General features: G+C 36.6%; 1 protein-coding gene across 1 annotated transcript in view; it reads right to left on the reverse strand.

Annotated features, from left to right (window-relative positions):
* The window catches only part of MALRD1 (MAM and LDL receptor class A domain containing 1), a 751,478-nt gene that overhangs the window by 695,845 nt on the left and 35,935 nt on the right, over positions 1–19,698 (reverse strand). Inside the window, 1 exon segment of the mRNA XM_059404562.1 lies at positions 9,235–9,331. Coding sequence (XP_059260545.1) covers positions 9,235–9,331 — 97 coding nt within the window.

Raw genomic sequence — 19,698 nt, forward strand, 5'->3', positions numbered from 1 at the left:
AAATTCAGTAATACTATCTTCATTTAGTATTTTTATATTTTGTTCATCATTGATTTTTTTCATTAATCGTGAGCTCTCACTATGTGGTATTAAAATATTATTTATCTTAATTAGTGCTTGTCTTACTCTTCTCAAGCTGCTATAACAAAGTAGCATAGATTGGATGGCTTAAGGAACAAAAATTTATATTCTCACAGTTCTGGAGCCTGGACATAAAAGATCAGGCTATTAGTGTGGTTGGGTTCTCATAAGGGTCCTCTTCCTGGCTTGTACATGGCCACCTTCTCACTGTGTCCTCACATGACAGAGGGACAGGGAGAGACAAAGACATGAGTGATGGGGAGGGAGAGGGAGAGAGTTGGGGTGGAGGGGAGAGAGAGTGAACCCCTCTTCTGACAAGGCCATAGTCCTTCCTATCATATTAGGACCATACCCTAATGATCTTATATAATCTTAGTTACCTAAGACACTATCTCCAATATAGTCACACTGGGAGTTAGAGCTTCCAGATCTGAAGTTTGAAGGGGACACAATTTGGTCCATAATAACAAGCTTTTAGTGACCCCTTGAATTCTGTATCTGTGAGAGCATGTTATTTGCCTCCCTGTAGTCTTGCCACTGGGCCCAGGCTATAGTCTATGTTACTAAATGTTCCACAAGCACTTAAAAGGAGTTTAAGTTCTTTACTGCTATGGTTTTAAATTATTTTTTTTTAAATATCAATTATTTCAAGTAGGTAGATAATATTCTCCCTTTTCTATAGATGGCTTTTCATTTTGTTGATTGTTTCTTTTGCTGTGCAGAAGTTTTTTGGTTTGATGTATAGTCTCACTTGTTGATTTTCCTTTTGTTGCTTATGGTTTTTGTGTCATATGCCCCCCCCCCCCAAAAAAAGGTTGCCAAGATTACTGTCAGAGATTTTCCCCTATGCTTTCTCCATGAGTTTTATGGCTCTAGGTCTTATGTTTAAGTCTTTAATCCATTTAGGTTTAATTTTTGTTAGTGGAACAAGATAAGAGTCCAATTTCATTTCTCCACGTGGCTGTCAATTTTCCCAACATCATTTATTGAAGAGACTATTCTTTCCCCATTAAGTATCCTTAACCCCCTATCAAATATTAGTTGATCCATATATAGTGTTTTATTTCTGGGTTCTTTATTCCATTCCATTGGTCTATGTGTCATTTTTTTATGCCAGTACCAACCTGTTTTAATTAGGATAGTTTTGTAGTCTAATTTAAAATCAGGAAGTAAGATGCCTCTGGCTTTGTTCTTTTGCGATTGCTTTGGTCATCTGAGGTCTTTTGTGGTTCCATACAAATTTTTTTCCACAGGTTTTACAAATTCTCACTGATGTTTTTTGGTATACTTTTTCTATTATTTACTGAGAGATGAGTGTTCAAGTCTCCTTGTATAATTGTAGTTTTGCCTATTTCTTCTTTCATTTTTTCATGCTGCTTTTAGGCACACATATCTTTAGGACTGTTCCTCTTAGTGAGTTTACCCTTTTATCATAATATCATATCCTTCTTTATCCCTATTAATTTTCCTTGTTCTGAAGCACATCTTGTTTGACATTAATATAGCGATACCACCTCATTTAATCCCTTCACTTTTTAAAAATTCTGTGTTGTTTTTTCTTTTTTTAAGTGTAGTTGACACATAATGTTACAGAGTTTCAGGTGTACAACCTAGTGACTGAACAAACCTATACATTATCCTGTGCTCACCACAACTGTAGCTACCATTTGTAACCATACAACACCATTACATTACCATATACTATAGTCTCTACCTTGTACCTTTTATCCTCATGTCTTATTCATTCCAAAACTGGAAGCCTGGACCTGTCACTCCCCTTCATCCATTTTATCAATCCCTCCATCCCCCTCCCCTCCGGCACCCATGAGTTTGTTCTGTTTATGGATTGTTTCTGTTTTGGGTTTATTTATTCATTTGGGGTTTTTTTTTTATTCTACATATAATTAAAATCATATGGTATTTAGCTTTCTGTCTGGCTTATTTCACTTACCATAATACCTTCTACTTCCATCCATGTGGTCACAAAAGGCAAGATCTCATCTTTTTTTATGGCTGCATAATATTCGTGTGTGTGTGTGTGTGTGTGTGTGTGTGTGTGAATACACACACCACATCTTCTTTATTCATTTGTCTACTGATGGACACGTAGGTTGCTTCCATAGCTTGGCTATTGTATATAATGCTGTGATAAACATAGGAGTGTATATATCTTCTCAAATTAGTGTTTTGTTTTCTTTGGGTAAATACCCAATAGTGGAATTATTGGATTACACAGTATTTCAATTTTTAATTTTTTGAGAAATCCCCATATTTTTTTCACAGTGACTTCACCACTGTACATTTCCACCAATAGTACATGAGGGTTTATTTTCCTCTATACACCTTGACCAATATTTATTATTTCTTTTATTTTTCATTTTAGCCATTCTGGCAGGCATAAACAATTTCTCATTGTGGTTTTTGATGTTTATTTCCCTGATTATGAGTGATAGTGAGCATCTTTTCATGTGTCTGTTGGCCATCTGAATGTCTTCTTTGGAAAAATGTCTATGCAGATCATCTGCTTATTTTTTTAATTGGATTGTCGGAATTTTTTACTGTTGAGTTGTATAATTTCTTTATATATTTTGATAATTACATCTATTGGATATATTTTCAGAAATATCTTCTTCTATTAAGTAGTTTGCCTTGTCATTTTGTTATAGTTTTCCTTAGCTGGCCAATCTCAAAGACATTATTATCTATGTTTACTTCTAGGAGTTTTAACTTTTATTTCTCACATTTATTTTTTATTTTTTTATTTTTTTTATTTGTCAGAGAGAGAGAGAGAGAGAGCGAACACAGGCAGACAGAGTCGCAGACAGAGGCAGAGGGAGAAGCAGGCTCCATGCTGAGCATGGAGCCTGATGTGGGACTCGATCCCAGGACACCGGGATCATGACCTGAGCCAAAGGCAGCCTCCCAACCAACAGAGCCACCCAGGTGTCTCACATTTAAGTCTTTACTTCATTTTTGAGTTAATTTTTGTATATGGTAATAAGTGGTCCAGTTTCATTTTTTGCATGTAGATGTCCAGTTTCCCAGCACCATTTATTGAAGAGACTGTCTTTTCCCCAACGTATATTCTTCCCTACTTTGTCACAGATTAATTAACCATATTTGAATACCTTCACTTTTAACTAATCTATATCATTATTTTTAAATGAGCTTTTGCAGTCAAAAATATAGTTAGCTCTTATCTTTCAACCAATCTGACTGCCTCTGACTTTCAAAAGGAATACAAATGCCACTTATACTTAATGTAATTATTTTATCATTATAACTAAATTAGCAAATTTATTATTTTTCAGTTTGTGTCCTTGGCATTTATTATTCTTTGTGCTCTTTACCACCACGCTACTATTATTTCTGCTTTTACCTTCTGTTTTTGTCTTCTAGTGGATTATCTCAGTATTTTAATATTTTTATGCTCAATTTTAGTGTATCTATTTCCTTTACTTATATCTGTTTAGTGTTCCTCCTAGGGATAATAATACACACCCCTCAGTTTAACACTCCACATAGAGTTTGTTAGCATTTCTAATAAAATGTAGATGTCTTAAAGGTATGGACTTCTACACTCCCAACTTTTATGGTTTACTTAGTATGTGTTACACCTGCATATTTTGAACCCATCAAGAGGATGTTCAAAAATCTGCTTGTAAGAGTCCTGTGTACATAAAAATCTTTAGAGGTAATTACATTATATTTACTCTGCTATTTATGATTTTTGTTTTTCTTTCTTTATTCCTACTGATAAAATTTTCCTCTGGCTTTTTTTGTTTGTTTGTTTGTGTGTTAGCTGGAAAACCTGCCTTAGCATTTCATTTAGAGTAGATCTTCTAGGGATGAATTCTATAGTTTTTCTTCATCTGAGAATGTCTTTATTTTATCTTAATTCCTGAAAGATATTTTCAATGGATATAGGATTCAGAGTTCTTTAGTTTAAGCATTTTAAAAATGCATCTCTGTATTCTAGCTACCATACTGATGGGAAAACTACAGTCTCTACATAAAATGTAGAGAAGACCACCTCTCTGAAGCAGAGACTTTAGTGGCTACAGACGAGAAAGAATTCATATGTTACAGCATTAGCTCAGGAAAGCCTAATTGTTTGCTAGAGCGCCAAAACAAAGCACCACAAATCTGGTGACTTATTCAACATAATTTGTCTTCTCATGATTTTGGAAGCTAGAAATTTCAGATTCTAAAATCACATTAGATAACTTGAAGACACACCTCAATTTCTGATGTTAAAACAAAAGCAAAAAAATATATATATATATATATATATATATATTCTTAGCATAAATATAAATATTGCTAAAAAATAGTCTCATGGTATTTTATTTAAATCTCTGTTCTATGAAATGGAACACTTGCAGCTCAGAGAAAAGAAGAATTTACTCAAATTCCCAAATACTTAATACTTAAATAATTGCACATGTTCCGTGTTAAGTCATTTAATCAACAAGTATTTATTAAGTGTTTGCTCTGTGCTGGAGATCCACAAAGGAATAAGACACTAGTAACTGTTTCCTTAAGAAACTTAGTGTTTAGCTACAAAAATAAATCAATACAGTGTGTGTCTGTGTGTGTGTGGAGGGATGAGAGTCTGGGGAAAATTTTCTGTAAGAGAAGGCTTCCCAGAAAAGAGACCTCCACTTAGTCTGCTCAGTCAGTAGTAGTAGGACAGCCAAAAAAATTAAAAAATAAAAAAATCATGAAATGGGCAGAGGGAGCAAAGTTTACAAAAATACCCAAGAATAAGATGACGACACTGGGTTGCTGAACTACCAAGCAATTTGTTCTGGTCAGAGTCTGGGGATTCTTGAAGGACTATGAAGGAGGAAGTTGGGCTTGTGTGCAAGAGCAGGACCCTGTGAGCTTAGAAACTTGAAATCATAAGAATTTATAAGAAATGTGAATTCCATTTTGGACATGATAAGAGTTATTGATATATTTTAAAAGCTAGATATTGGTCATATTTGTATGTTAGAAAGTATAATCTGGTGGACAGTACATAGTACTGGGTAGTAGAGTTGAATAGATCAAAACCAGAATTTTTAAAAATCCACAGGAAAAAAATACATCTTAAGGGGATGACAGTTGGATAAACAATAATGGTAAATAAGAGGAGACAATTTGAAAAAATGTAAGAACAGGCCCTCACTGCTATTTTTTAACAAAATTAACAGAGGGATATGAAAAGGGGAGAATGATGTAAGAATAACTCCTAGGCTATTGAGTGAGACCAGATGTCAATAATTTAAAAAGAGAATATAGGCAAGGGAACAGATTTAAAAGAAAGCTAGAATTTACTTCTAAGTATTCTGGTTTGCTCACTCATCTCATAAACCTGTTTTCCTTGCCTGCCTCTATTATAGAGGCTGAATCCAAATACTCAAATTTATTAGTCTGCTTAGCAACCGAGGTAGCATCTGACAATCATCTAGTCAATGGCATGACCAAAAACATTGCCCTTTCTCATTTCTGCCTTCCTCCTGCCTGGATGTGAGATGTATAGAACCTCAACAGTCATTTTAAGAATGTAAGGTGACAGGCATGAAGTAAATACCAAGGAAATCCTTTAGTCCTTGACTTTAACAGTCTCAAAGTTGAAGAATCTACGTCATAACTACGTCCATCTCCTCTTGTTTTCTTAAGTCAACTAGAAAACTCTTCTCTTTTTTTGCATCCAGATACATCCCTAACCCTACCCTCCACTGGAATAAAATTTCTGATGGTGATGTCTGGAAAAGGTTGAGTCGGCTCTGCCTGCATGTCTCAGATGCACCCTGACCATCACCATCAGGACTGCATGGGACTGAAACCACTCCCTGATCAGCTGGAACTCTGTCCCAGGACACGCCCTGCCGAGTGCAATAATCAGCATGAGACCAGGATGCATGATTCCTAAATGCTAGTTCGGTTCCTTTTTTTTTTTAAGAGTGAAAGAGTGAATGGATGCATACAGGGGCTGCAGGGGGGTGGGAGGCAGAGGGAAAGAGAGCAGCCTCCATAACCCTGAGATCATGAACTGAGCCAAAATCAAGAGTCCACTGCTTAACCCACTGAGCCACCCAGGCGCCCCAAATCCTAGTTCAGTTCTTAAACCTGAGATCAGCTAGTTTCACAAAATGTGCCCCGAGAACCTTTTTTAAAATGCAAGCACCAACCTCAGTGATCCCCATCTAATAGTCTGGAATAAAGCTCAGAATCAATCACTTCTCTTTGATTCTAGTGATTGACTAGGATTAGTCTATCACTATAATCTCTGAACTTGACTAGAAAGAATCATTTGGAATTTTTTTTTAAGATTTTATTTATTTATTTGACAGACAGAAATCACAAGTAGGCAGAGAGGCAGGCAGAGAGAAAGGAGGAAGCAGGCTCCCTGCTGAGCAGAGAGCCCGTTGTGGGGCTCAATCCCAGGACCTTGGGATCATGACTTGAGCAGAAGGCAGGGGCTTTAACCCACTGAGCCACCCATGTGCCCCTAATTTGGAAATTTAACGTTACATAATACTACCATCTCTCACACTCCTACCATTTACAAAATGCAACTCCAACCAAATGTCAATCCTATTCCATTACACTTTATTCTTTTTCTCCATTATTAAACCTCATGCTGCTTTGTTTTCCTCCCAAAAGCTTAAATATGCCATTGACCCTCATTCCATTTGAAAAACAATAAAACAAAACTCCCTGCACCCTCAAGTTAGAAGAACATACTGTGTGACCTTATCTGGATACTGGCGTTTTCCAAAAAGAGACTACTTCTTTTGCAAATCTCCAGAGGGATGATATCTTTTCCCAATGCCCCAATAAATACAAGGCCTAAAATTAAAGTCGCCATTCTTCTAAATCCCTGATGTTGATTCACTTATTCTTCCATGTGTAGAAACATCTTGGCTCATGAAATCCAACTTATTGCCCTGAGTCATCCACGCATCCGTATTCACGGACGACTTCAGTTTGGGATTTCAAAATCTTCTCTAGCCCCATACCTTGTAATGCTGTATAAATTTAATATCCATGTGAAAGGCCTATACCTTTGCATTACAATTCAAGCCTTATCTTCAGCAAACTTTATCATCACCACCTCAAAAACAATATGGCTGTAACATTATCTGGAACTACCGTCTTAGAAATTATAGACACCAATATTTTTTCTATTTGACCACGACCTTTCACTGAATGTCCAACTTTTTGTGCTCTCGCTCCTGTGACTATTGCTTTTTCACTTCACTCTTATAGAGCTTTTTTAAGTGCTTACTAAATATCTGGCATCTGTCTTCTGAATATTTATCATGGTCCAACTACACTGGCCTCTGTCCCAGTAGATGGATCAGGAGGAATTAAGGAAATGGCTTTGGTTCCCAGATCCAAAGATGAACAGAAAGGTCATCTGTGAAATGACAGCAGAGTCCTAATACAGGCGATGTAAAGTCCCAAGCACAACCCCAGCACATTCCTGTTTGTCGTAATGCAAAGTTTTAGAGGCAGAGGCCAGGTCCTAATTTTCCCTACAGTAGTTAGGAAAGTCTGGCCAATAGTTGATTTCATTCCTTATTTTCTTTGGCGGGTGATTAGCTAGACTGAGCAATACACATGACTAGCTGGGGATCAATGTATTTGGCAAATCTCAGTTTCTGCAGAAACTGCTAAGAAAAGGTGATACATGAAGATACTGCTGAAGTGCTCACAGTTAGGGACCAGCTGCCCCATTACAAGCCATGCTCTGGACCCAGGAATACCATCCAGGGTAACAGAGAAGACAGCATGAGGGGAGACTGAATGGCAGAGCAGTCAGTAGTTGGGTCTTCTCTGCGTGTGGTCGACAGTGTATTCTCTCCTATCTATTGCTTCCCTTCTGATAAATCCTAGAAATATTACCTTCTGTTGGTGAAAAGGCACTGAGGTTTATACTTCAACTATTTACTTCTAGGAATGGGTGGACCTTATAAAGTCTGCTCCCTTAGTTCTCCATTTCAATTTATCTGTAATTCAATTTACCATATAGTGATTTCTTAGCTAAAATATACTGATAACTGATAATATAAAGATGAGAGAAAGCTTTTTGTGTTCTAGTCTGGAAGGAGCTGTCAGCAGCTCCTATAAAACCCTACCATCTTGTCTAAGTGGCAAGAGATGCATTCCTATAAAGCTCTTCTACCAGCAGAAGTGCTGTTTGAAATTGAAGCATAATACAGGCATCCTTTATCAAGATTCCTTGGTCTCCTTTAGGTAGATCAACTCATCTCTTCTGTTCTCAAAATATAATTTACTACAACTACCATATCTTTGTACCAAATTAGAACTTAGAATCCTCTCTACAAAGTACCTATATTATGCTATCTCATACTACAGTATAACATTTAAAAGGGAAAAAATCTATCAACTATCTATAATCATATATATGATTCTTGCATGATCATTAGACTAAATTAATTTATCCTGACCAATTCATAATTTATTTATTATTCATAAAATTTATTATTTATTTATTTAATAATACATTTATTATTTATTTTTTATTTATAAAATTAATTTATCCTGACCAATTCATAATTTTAAACTTTTCTATTGAGAACAATATGCATGGTAAATAGAATTCAGTTAATATAATCAGAGAACCAATATGAGTAATTTTTTAGATCTAATACATGTGGATTATTGATCTAGCTATTTCAGTCTAAATAGAAAATAGATTATAACTAATATCTCTCTTCCTCCAGTTGTGTCTTTCAGTGGAAGAGTCAAATCAATTCACCAAGAAGATAATTTCAAGCCTGGAGAAGCCAGATTTCACTTATCTCCTAAGGGGCAAAGAGTTCTCTTGGTGAGATTTAACTAGCCAGTGTAAACATTGCTACAAGGTTTCAAATCTGAGACCAAATTATCCCTTCAACTCTTAACAGCATCAGACGCAGTGAAAAAAACAATTTATTTTAACTTCTGGCATAAACCTAGACATTGTTATATAATGGAAAATAGCCCACTTTAAAACATCAGGCCAGAAAGAAAGCACAAACGAACGAGCATACACAATGCTTTCATTTCATTCAAAGAATGAAAGTCATTACACAATGTTTAAAATGCACTGAATTTATATACACAATAAGGATCAAAATGAGAAAAAGTTCTTACCATTTGCAGGCAAGCAGCCTGAACTGAAAGATATATCATCAATAGCTATGACTTCATCCTGTTCAGGAGTTGAAATTATTTGACCTTGAAAAACAACCTGCATAAGAAAAACAAAACAAAAGCATAAAGCAAGGAATATTATAGCACAGAGCCTACAAACAAACAAAAAAAAAACATGCCAGTTCTAGAAACACTTTGGTGACCATGACATTTCCAAGTCGAAAGAAATCCACACGTGTATTTTCAAGGACAAGAAAATTGGTCATCTCTTTATCTCCAATGTCTACCATAAGTTATATAACATGTTTGCGAAATGAACCAATGTTCATCTGGTTTTTTTACCGTCTTATGGTCTCTGCTTGGTTTGTATGTGTTCACACTATTCAGTATTTACCAGCCCTTGGACCCAGCTCCATCCTGATCTCTGGTTCTTGGCATTTTGCAACGGTGCCACATTTCCACCTCTGGCTCTCTAAATTTTGCTCACAGGCTTGCCTTGGCATCCTCGTGCTCTATCCTTCTGCACATTTTCTGCCGTTATCTAAACAAAACTTGGGACAGTGACTAGAAATGGTTGTGCAGTGACTTATTACTAGAATGAGTGAATGTGAGGGTTATCTGGGTGGCTCAGCCAGTTGATTTTCCTTCAGGTCATGATCTCTGAGTCCTGGGATTGAGGCCCACATCAGGCTCCATGCTCAGTGAGGAGTCTGCTTGAGGATTCTCCCTCTCATTCTCTGTCTGTCCCCGTGCCCCCCCCATCACACTCACTCTTGCTCTCTCCCTCTCTCTCGCTCTCAAATAAATAAATACATATTTTTTTTTAAAAATTAGGAATGTGATATTGTGATGTAAATCCAGCCCAAGTCTGCACCAAGATGAAATACTCTGGTGTAATAAATCTGAGAAACTTAGGAAGAAATGACTCTCTAATTTCCTAGTTACTTATCTCAACAGAAAATTGCTGTGTTGGTGGAGAGCATTATTCCCAACCTCACCAATGAATACCAGTGATGTTTGAGGCTTAATTCATAGATGCATTAAGCCATGTTCATTGTTCAGCCTTATTTATAATATAAACATTTTATTATTTCAGAATGTTAGCATTGCTTTTTTAGCTTGACAGCTGATCTCCACACAGCAGACCCTAGCAGGTCCTTATGCCATACCACATTCTCTCTACAACATGACATACTGATGTATTTCCTTTCAAACAAGATGCTATCTAAAAGACTACTGAAAATGTAATGTGAAATATCCACAACCTGTTGAGTAATATGTCAACATGTAGCCCTAAGAGAGTCCTCATCACATAAAACATAATAACCACACGACTACTTGTAAAGGAGGACAATGCTGGAAAAGGCATATCAAGTAAAAAAAAAATAATAATAAAATAAATAAATTTTTTGAAAAAAAAAAAAGATGACTCTAAGCCATATAGCAGGCAGTGAGCTTTGGAGAGGGTATGAGACCCAGAACAAGTTTAGATGTCCACACACTCCTACAGTTAGCACCTTCTCTATATTATAAAGCCCTAAAGCAATATATACTTGTAAGGAGTGGCATTAAAGTGAATTTAACTGGTCAATAATGTAATAGCCTCAAGTAATACTTTTTATAAATGAGTACTCTGAACATTAAAGAATAATTTTATGCTAAAAAAAAAAAAAGATTGTTGCGTAGACCAACAAAAGATGAAGTGCTGGCTATACATTTGAAATAGAAAATTTTGAGGAAAAATAGAAATAGGATGGCAAAATGGCAAACAGTAGTAACCATCTCTAAATGATTTTACTACAGATTGTGTGATCTCTGGTAGAGACTAGGTCTTTCTGGGAATACATACAGGAAAGTAGAAGAAATGTGACTAACCTCAAGTAAACCACATCTAGAAGATAACAATTACAGAGAATTGAGTCTCAAGGTTTATTTGTAGCACCTCGCTGATCAATTTCTGCAAAATCCCTTTACAGTGTATTAGTATCAAAATCATGACTAAAATGGGAGTATTTTACATGCATACTAATTGATTATTTTCTCAGTATTTTATTTCACTACTTTCCCCAGAATTTTCTATAAACCTGTTTGGTTTATAGTTTTAGTCATTCTTTTTACAGTTTCTAAAAATTTAGTTTGTAGATTCCATTTGGTAAGAAAATTAGTGGATATCTTTTCCATTTAACATTTTAATATTACTTCTGATACTGAGACAATTTTGGTTATTAGATTTGGGCTACTCTTTTATTTATTAATTCCCTTTTTTTTTTTTTTTTTTTTTTTTTTTTTAAGTAGGCTCCACATCAGGGAAGAGCCCTACGCAGGGTCTGAACTCAGGACCCTAAGATAAAGACCTGAACTGAGATCAAGAGTCAGATGCTTAACTGACTGAGACACCCAGGTGCCCAAATTTGGGCCACTCTTAGTCATGAAATAACCTTATGTTTGTACTGGTGTAAGATTCAATGAATCACTTAAACTGCATGAATATAACAGTCACACTGCAAACATTTTCATCCCTTTTGTGACCCAATTTACAAACATTTAAAATTGTGTTGCAAATTTGTTTTGCTTTCTTTGTTTTAATAATTTTATTTATTCATTTGACAAACAGAGATCATAAGTAGGCAGAGAGTCAGGCAGAGAGAGAGGAGGAAGCAGGCTCCCTACTGAGCAGAGAACCTGATGTGGGGCTCCATCCCAGGACCCTGAGATCATGACCTGAGCAGAAGGCAGAGGCTTTAACTCACTGAGCCACCCAAGTGCCGTGCTTTGCTTTTCAATAAAAACCATTTCAGAGGGGAAAAAAAAGATTTACATAGGGTTGATTTTATCAGAGGGGAGTAGAGCTCAATGATTAAAGTACGTGTTTGGAAACAGACTACTTGGGTTCAGACCCTCGCTAAACCACTTAATAGCAACAGGTCATTAGAAGTTATTTAACATCTCTGTACCTCAGTTTGTAAAAAGGCACTATAAAAAGGCACTGATTAAAATAAGTTATTGGGGTGCCTGGGTGACTCAGTCGGTTAAGCGTCTGCCTTTGGCTCAGGTCATGATGCCAGGCTCCTGGGATCGAGCCCCGCATCTGTCCTTTTCCTGGTGCTCTCTGCTCGGTGGGGGGTTTGCTTCTCCCTCTCCTTCCACCCCTCCCCCCAGTTCATGTCCTCTCACAAATGAGCTCTCTCTCAAATAAATAATAAAATCTTTAAAATAATAATAATGTTATTCCCTATATGTTAAGATTTATGCACAGATAAATGAGTTATTACATGTCTATCAGCACTTGGTATACAGTTAGGATTAAATAAGTGTTACCTATTATTGTAACACAGAGTTATTATAAAGTATGTAAGCCACTGTATGAATAGTGTGTTTATAGATAAAAAATCTGTTCTCTACAGATTAAGATGTATCCTTCTTGAAAATCTTTTCACCTGTTTTTGCTGAGCTAAGGACACACCAGTGGCAGCCATATTTAAAGAGAGAAGGAGAGATAAGCATGAACTAATCACCAGTTTGTTCCTTCTTTCTCCACACTTTCTTCTCAAACCCATTGATCTTCAGGGTTTAAACTGTCACCCAAGCTGATGAAACACAAATTTATATCACAAACATCATCCACTTCTCTGAGCTTTCTGCCCATATCTCCACAGCCTCCTGGACATTTCCACCAGATGACAAAAGTCACTTCTAAGTCATACTCTATGAAGATAGACTTCTCTTTTAAGAGAAGATAGACTTCTCATAGACTACACTTCTAGTCATACTCTTCTAAGTCAAATACTCTATGATTCACTTACATGTGGAATCTATAAAAGCTCATATCTCCACAGCCTCCTGGACATTTTCACCAGATGACAAAAGTCACTTCTAAGTCATAATATTTTTTTCTTCTCCCATGACTCCCATTCTCTGACAGTGGCACCAGAAGACTATCACTTTCAATGCTCAAAACTCCAAAGTGGCTTGAGGAATCACATTCTCTTCTAGCCCTACATCCAAACCCTCAAGACCTGTGAAGCCTTCTCTTCTTTTTATTCCAACTTCTCTCCCTGTATCTTCATTCCTGATCTAATGAAAAGGCTTTTAAGTGACCTTTTCACTTTCAATTGTCTCCATCAAAGTTTGCAATATGCATATTTGTTGGATTTAATAAAATTATACATTAACTTGGTCTAACTGAAGGGAAGTTAGTGTGAAAATTGGCTTCCATTTGAGCCCACTGGACTAGCAAGGGGAAATGTTTCTCTTAGGGAGAACACTATTTCTCTAAATGTAGGGAGATTCACACATTGGTCTGTGTAGCTATAAAACTTAAGACCCATCAGACATAATGCAGTGCTCAAATTAAATATATTTAAACAGAAAGACTTTCCAGATATTTTGGTTGGGATCCTGAAAAGAGGGATGGGTTGAACCAGCTCAAGAAAGTGGAATCTCAAGATGATTTTTTTAAAAAGTAAGGTGTAGGGTCAGAAGCCATGTTTGTGTATGGTAGTTGTATTTCTAAGAAAAGTGAGGTCTAGCATTCATTGTTTTCCCCAAAACTTTGGTAAATAAGTTTTTCCAAACATCCACCTCGTTTTAACTGCATTAGGGAAAATAAAGCAAATAATAGCAAACTAGCAAATAAAATAACCAGATAATGAAGTTAGAAGTTTAACGACATCACAGAAGTCAGGTAAGGGCTACACTGATCAACAGTAAATAATAGACAAATTGCTTTCACCCCAAACATTTTAAGAGAAGACGGCCTCTAAGGGAGGCAAGGAGTCAGCATTCAAGCCTTCAAGATTTAAATATTCAATGAATCTTTGACAGTAGCTGAATAATGGCCATAAACTTGCTTGGGTGACACCAGTAACTGCATGAACAGAAACTCTAGTAGTTAGATTTATCATTTGAAAGTTTTCTTAATCAGTAGTGTGCATTCAATATTATTTCTCAAGCAAACATGTGAAATGCAAAAAGATGACTGTAATTTTTTGCCATCATGGGTTCACACAGTAAATAGTCTTGACTTAGAAGGGAAAATGACTCCAATCATGATTTAGGAGAGTTTGAGAGTAGATTTTTTAACTTAATGATTTGTATTTATTTTTATGAGTACTTCTCTTTCGTCCATGTTAATAAAATCTATTGTTTCTGAATACAAGGTGGCTAAGAACTCTTTGGCATGTTGAAATGGAATATCAAAGAAATGACAAGCAGATAATAGTATATAAAAAATGCTTTGATATCATTTTAAAATTCAGGCATTGACTTCTCATTAACTTTGAGAATCCAAACATTTGACATGAAAATCACAGTCAATGATATACTTAGTAATACAGTATTCCTTCCTTCCTACCCATAAAACCAATATGAAAGTGTCCTCAAGAACAAAGAAAAGAAGAGTGAGGGAAGGTTTTACTTGCATCTGAGACTAAATTTCTGCTATATATTTGGCCTGGTTTATTATTTGCTTCTGCAAATATTTTAGGACAATAGCAAAATGAATTGCTTAAATCTACAATTCTGAGAAATGCAATTGCAGTTAATCAGCAGAATAATGTGTAAAAATGTTGTTTTATCCAACACAGCAGGCAAAAGAATGTTTCATGAGTCACCTGCAACATATTTGGACAAATCTAGAAGTTGAATTTTTCCATCTATATTTCATAAATCCTTATAATGCTTTTTAAATTTTTTTAATCCTTATAATGCTTTAACATGATAAAGAAATGATCACCGCTCAGTGAGTAAATGATTAAGATGTGAAATCAAACTATACTGGGTTCTAATCTGGATGGAATTTAATAGGTTATTTCACTCTCCGAAGCTTGTGAATTATAGTTCTGATTCAGAAGACTGCTGTGCAGGGCGCATAAAATCATATATACGAAGGACTAAATGCAGTGCATTATATGGGGTAGTAAGTGCTCAGTAAATACTAGATGTTATTACTCCTTAAATATCTTCAGAAACTTTCGTAAATGCTGCTGTCTTTGTTGACTAGATGCATAAACACAATTCCTTGTCAGGTTGCAGTATTCCCTCAGAAATGAACGAGCTTCATTTCATTAAGGTGTGGACCTAGCACTGTACACATAAAGGTGACAAAGCCCCCACATGACAGAGACTTTCTCAGAAGCCCATGCTACACCCTAGTCCAGCGGAAACTGCCATCTCCTATTTGGACATCTCTAAAGGAAGCATGAAAGGCTTTAAAACTGTCCGAAGGCAGCATGGAGGGAAAACTGCAGAAAACAGAGTAATTCTCGGAGGCTTATAAACCAATGAGGCAGCAGATATTGTCTGGAGACGCTGATTACAAAATACCCTCCAATAAGCCTGTCACTCAAGCTTTTGCAGGACGAAGCTACGAGAGGACGGCGGGAAGTGTGACAAGCACAATGCGTCTCTGTGGCTCAGCTAAGCAAAAGCATGTGAACACCTGCTCCCTTGCTGACAGGACAGAACGAACACATGCCTGCAATCTTAAAGATTGGTGTAGCCAAAGGATCCCAGGAGAGTCATATGGTTTCCTAAGTTTTACAAAGCCTCTAAGGTAGAGGCGTTGTTTTCATATCAGCAATAAAGTATTTTGGCAAACTACTTAATATACTGCACAGGCATCTGCTTTCGCTGGAGCCACTGACTCATTTTAAAGCACTCAAGTGAATAACCTCGCTGCCTCAGCTACAGCCCCGCGGCCCCCGCGGTGATATATTTGGGAGTTTTCAGTTTTATAGTTAGCTGCTACACATATTTAATCACCAGCCCCTGCAATGGGCCACTTGGGAACGGATAGATGGGAAAAAAACAAGGAAGTTGTTTTAAAGGGTTTAACACACAAGTCTCAGCTGGTTCCAGTTCTACCCAATGCCCAGATCTCCCTCTGGGTACCCTACCCATGAAGATCTTGACCTTGAGTTGGAGACAGAGATGGGACAGCAGAAAGCTTGGCAAAAAGATAGGTTAGGGTCCTTTAACCATCCACTCTGCTTCAGAGTCAGAAAGGATGTGTAAATGCTGACAAAGTTTATACACAGACAAAATCCTGTTTCAGTCATTAAAGTTATGTGAGCATATAGACAGAAGGGACTTCAGCAAGTTCATCCTTCAGTATCTAGTCATTGTGACTCAATCCCCTCAAAAGCACTCTTGGCTCTGATTTGTTGCTCTTGTGTTTTGTTTTGTTTTGCTTTGTTATTGAGAGAAGACAGAGAGACATAGGTTAGAAAAAAGAGAAGTGTTAAGAAATAAACTAGGGGCATCTGCGTGGCTCAGTGGGTTGAGCAATTGCCTTCAGCTCAGGTCATGATCTCAGGGTCCTGGGATCGAACCCCACATTGGGCTCCCTGCTCAGTGGAGAGCCTGCTTCCCCCTCTCCCTCTGCCCCTCCCCCCTCCACTAATGCTATCTCTCTTTCCTTCAAATAAATAATAAATAAAATCTTAAAAAAAAAAAAGAAAGAAAGAAACTAGAAACTTCTTTAGTGGTTTATGATACCTGAAAATCCATAATAAATTAGATGCATTAATGGTGCTCAGAGTTCTCAGTCTGCACACATACACACACACCCCAAATCCAGGAACACATAGTCTCCCTTCCACATGCCTATCATTACTGCCCCCCTTACAAACTATCTATCAGATAAGGGGTTAACATCCAAAATAGATAAGAAACTCATACTACTCAATAGCGAAAAAAATGTCACACAAATAAAATAGAGAATATCCTTCCAAAGATTGACATTCCAAGGAAGACAGAGAAATAGCCAACAGGTACATGAAAAGATACTCAACCTCACTGATCATCAGGGAAATGCAAATCAAAAGTACAACGAGATACCATTTCACACCTCTCAGAGGAGCTATTATCAAAAAGATGAGAGATAATGTGTTTGGAAGGATGTGGATAAAAGGGAAACCTTACTCACTTGTTGGTGGGAATGGAAACTGGTGCAGCCGTTATGAAAAACAGCATGGTGGTTCTTCAAACCATTAAAAACTGAACTACCGTATGATCCTAGCAATCCCATTTCTGGGTATTGAACTGAGATCACAACCTCAAAGAGATATCTGCACTCTCATATTTATTGAAACAGTATTTACAACAGCCAAGCCATAAATAACCCAAGTGTCCATCAACAGATGAATGGAGAAAGAAAATGTGGTATATACATACAAAAGTATAATTCAGCCAAAAATGGAAAGAAATCTTATCACTTAGGACAGCATGCTGGAACTTTGAGGGTACTATGCTAAGTGAAATAAGTCACAGAAAGACAAATACTCTATGATTCACTTACATGTGGAATCTATAAAAGCCAAACATAGAAACAGAGTAATTTTTCAGTTGCCAGGATCTGCATGGTAGGGGAAACAGGGAAATATTGGTCAAAGGGCACTAACTTCCAGCTATCAAATGACTAAATTCTCAGTATCTATAAACAGCATGGTGAATATAGCTAATAATACTGTATTATATACTTCCAAGTTGCTAAGACAGTAGATCTTAAATGTTTTTACTGCATGATAAAAATTATAATTTTGCAATGTGATGGATATGTTAGCTAACTTTTTTGTGAAAATCACTTCACAATGTACATGCATCAAATCATCGTATTACATCCATTAAACTTACACATATATCAGTTATATCTCAATAAAGCTGGGAGAAAATTCTTTCCTTCACACGTACTAGGAACATTCCCTGAATCCCACTTGATAACACCCTGAGTGCCCCAAGTGAGTCTTTGTTAAATCAATCAATCAATCATTCACAGGAGGACTTGAATGCCTGATGGCTTAAGATACCCTATGGTCCCCACGCAGCCCCTATACCAATATATCTGACTTCAATAGAGTGCAAAGCTTCAAGTGGCAGAATTATGTTTCCAGCCATACAGTTCCTCTAACGTGCTCTCATCTAGGTGTCATTTAACCATCTACGAAGTGATTTTCTCCGATCCTCTTTGGAACCCCATTTAGTTTACAAAAGCCTGAAATTTCAAACTACAGTGAATTTATGACAGATCAATTAAGAAAATGTGTCATTCTTAGAGCTCACAATTCAATTTTACAGTAGAAATCCTGCTCATTCTCCCATCTTTCCTCTTGCCACTCAAAAGAACTGAAGTTAAAATTCAATCCAATTCAATCCCTATAGTTAAGCAAGTGCTAAATCCATCACATGGCAGATGATTTTCTACTCTGTATTAAAATTACAAAATTGATTATTATACTATTCAAATAACAGACAATAAAGGAAACCTGCTTTAGCCAAGATGGCTAAATTGGCCTGCAAACCAGGTTTAAAAAGCAAATTTATAAAATGCTTTAAGATCCTGTTTTTAATGGGAAATTTTTCTCAGCTCTCTCAAATGTAAAAATATGCAATGCTTTACCAAGAACTCCTGTAATAATCATGAGATTATAATTTCCACCATACATAAGCTTTATTAGGCTGCATAAATAAGTTTGTATTTTATAGGCTTGCATGGGCTTTCCTTCTCAAAATTATTTTGGAAAATAAAGGCTGTATTGAATAATTTGAGTTTAGCCATGAAATGAATATGACAATTATTCTACTTCAACAGCATTTGGAATTAGTATTTAAATCAAATAGTCTCTTTCCTCATTACCCAATATAACCCTGTTCTCTGATAAGCATGAGAAAAGTTTGGATGATAAGTAATTCTTAAGAATAAGAAATGAGAAGAAAGAGGAGGTTGGAATAGTAAAAGAAATAGAAAATGAAGGGGATTTAAGAAATTAAGAAGATAATTAGACAGCTGATTTTACTGATATATAAATATATGTTAAAATATATCAACTTTGGGGTTTTTTTAATTTTTTATTTTTTGTAAACATATATTTTTATCCCCAGGGGTACAGGTCTGTGAGTCGCCAGGTTTACATACTTCACAGCACTCACCATAGCACATACCCTCCCCAATGTCCATAACCCCACCACCCTCTCCCTACTCCCCTCCCCCCAGCAACCCTCTGTTTTGTGAGATTAAGAGTCACTTATGGTTTGTCTCCCTCCCAATCCCATCTTGTTTCATTTATTCTTCTCCTACCCCCTTAAGCCCCCATGTTGCTCAACTTCGGTTTTTATACATAACATTTAAACCTGTCTTTTGGGTGACTGGCCATTCCCAGTTTCCTGAGACTGGTTTCAGTACTTGACAGTCCTGGCAAATCCCTTAGGCCTTGGCCAACTGGGACACTGGTCATCTTATTTTTAATTCATCTATCATTAATGATATAGGAAAGATATTAGGGTTCGAAGCCAGGCAGCCAAGAAAGAATTCTTGAGATGTCTTTGGTGCAAAAAGGTAGTTTTATTAAAGCACGGGGATAAAACCCATGGGTAGAGAGGGCTACACTGTGGTCACGAGGAATGGCTCATTATATCCTTTCAAGTTGGGAGGGCGTTAGGGATAGTGTTCGTCTCTAAGGAATTTTG

Source organism: Mustela nigripes, chromosome 6 (genome assembly GCF_022355385.1).
Source record: "Mustela nigripes isolate SB6536 chromosome 6, MUSNIG.SB6536, whole genome shotgun sequence".
In the NCBI taxonomy this organism is placed as follows: domain Eukaryota; kingdom Metazoa; phylum Chordata; class Mammalia; order Carnivora; family Mustelidae; genus Mustela; species Mustela nigripes.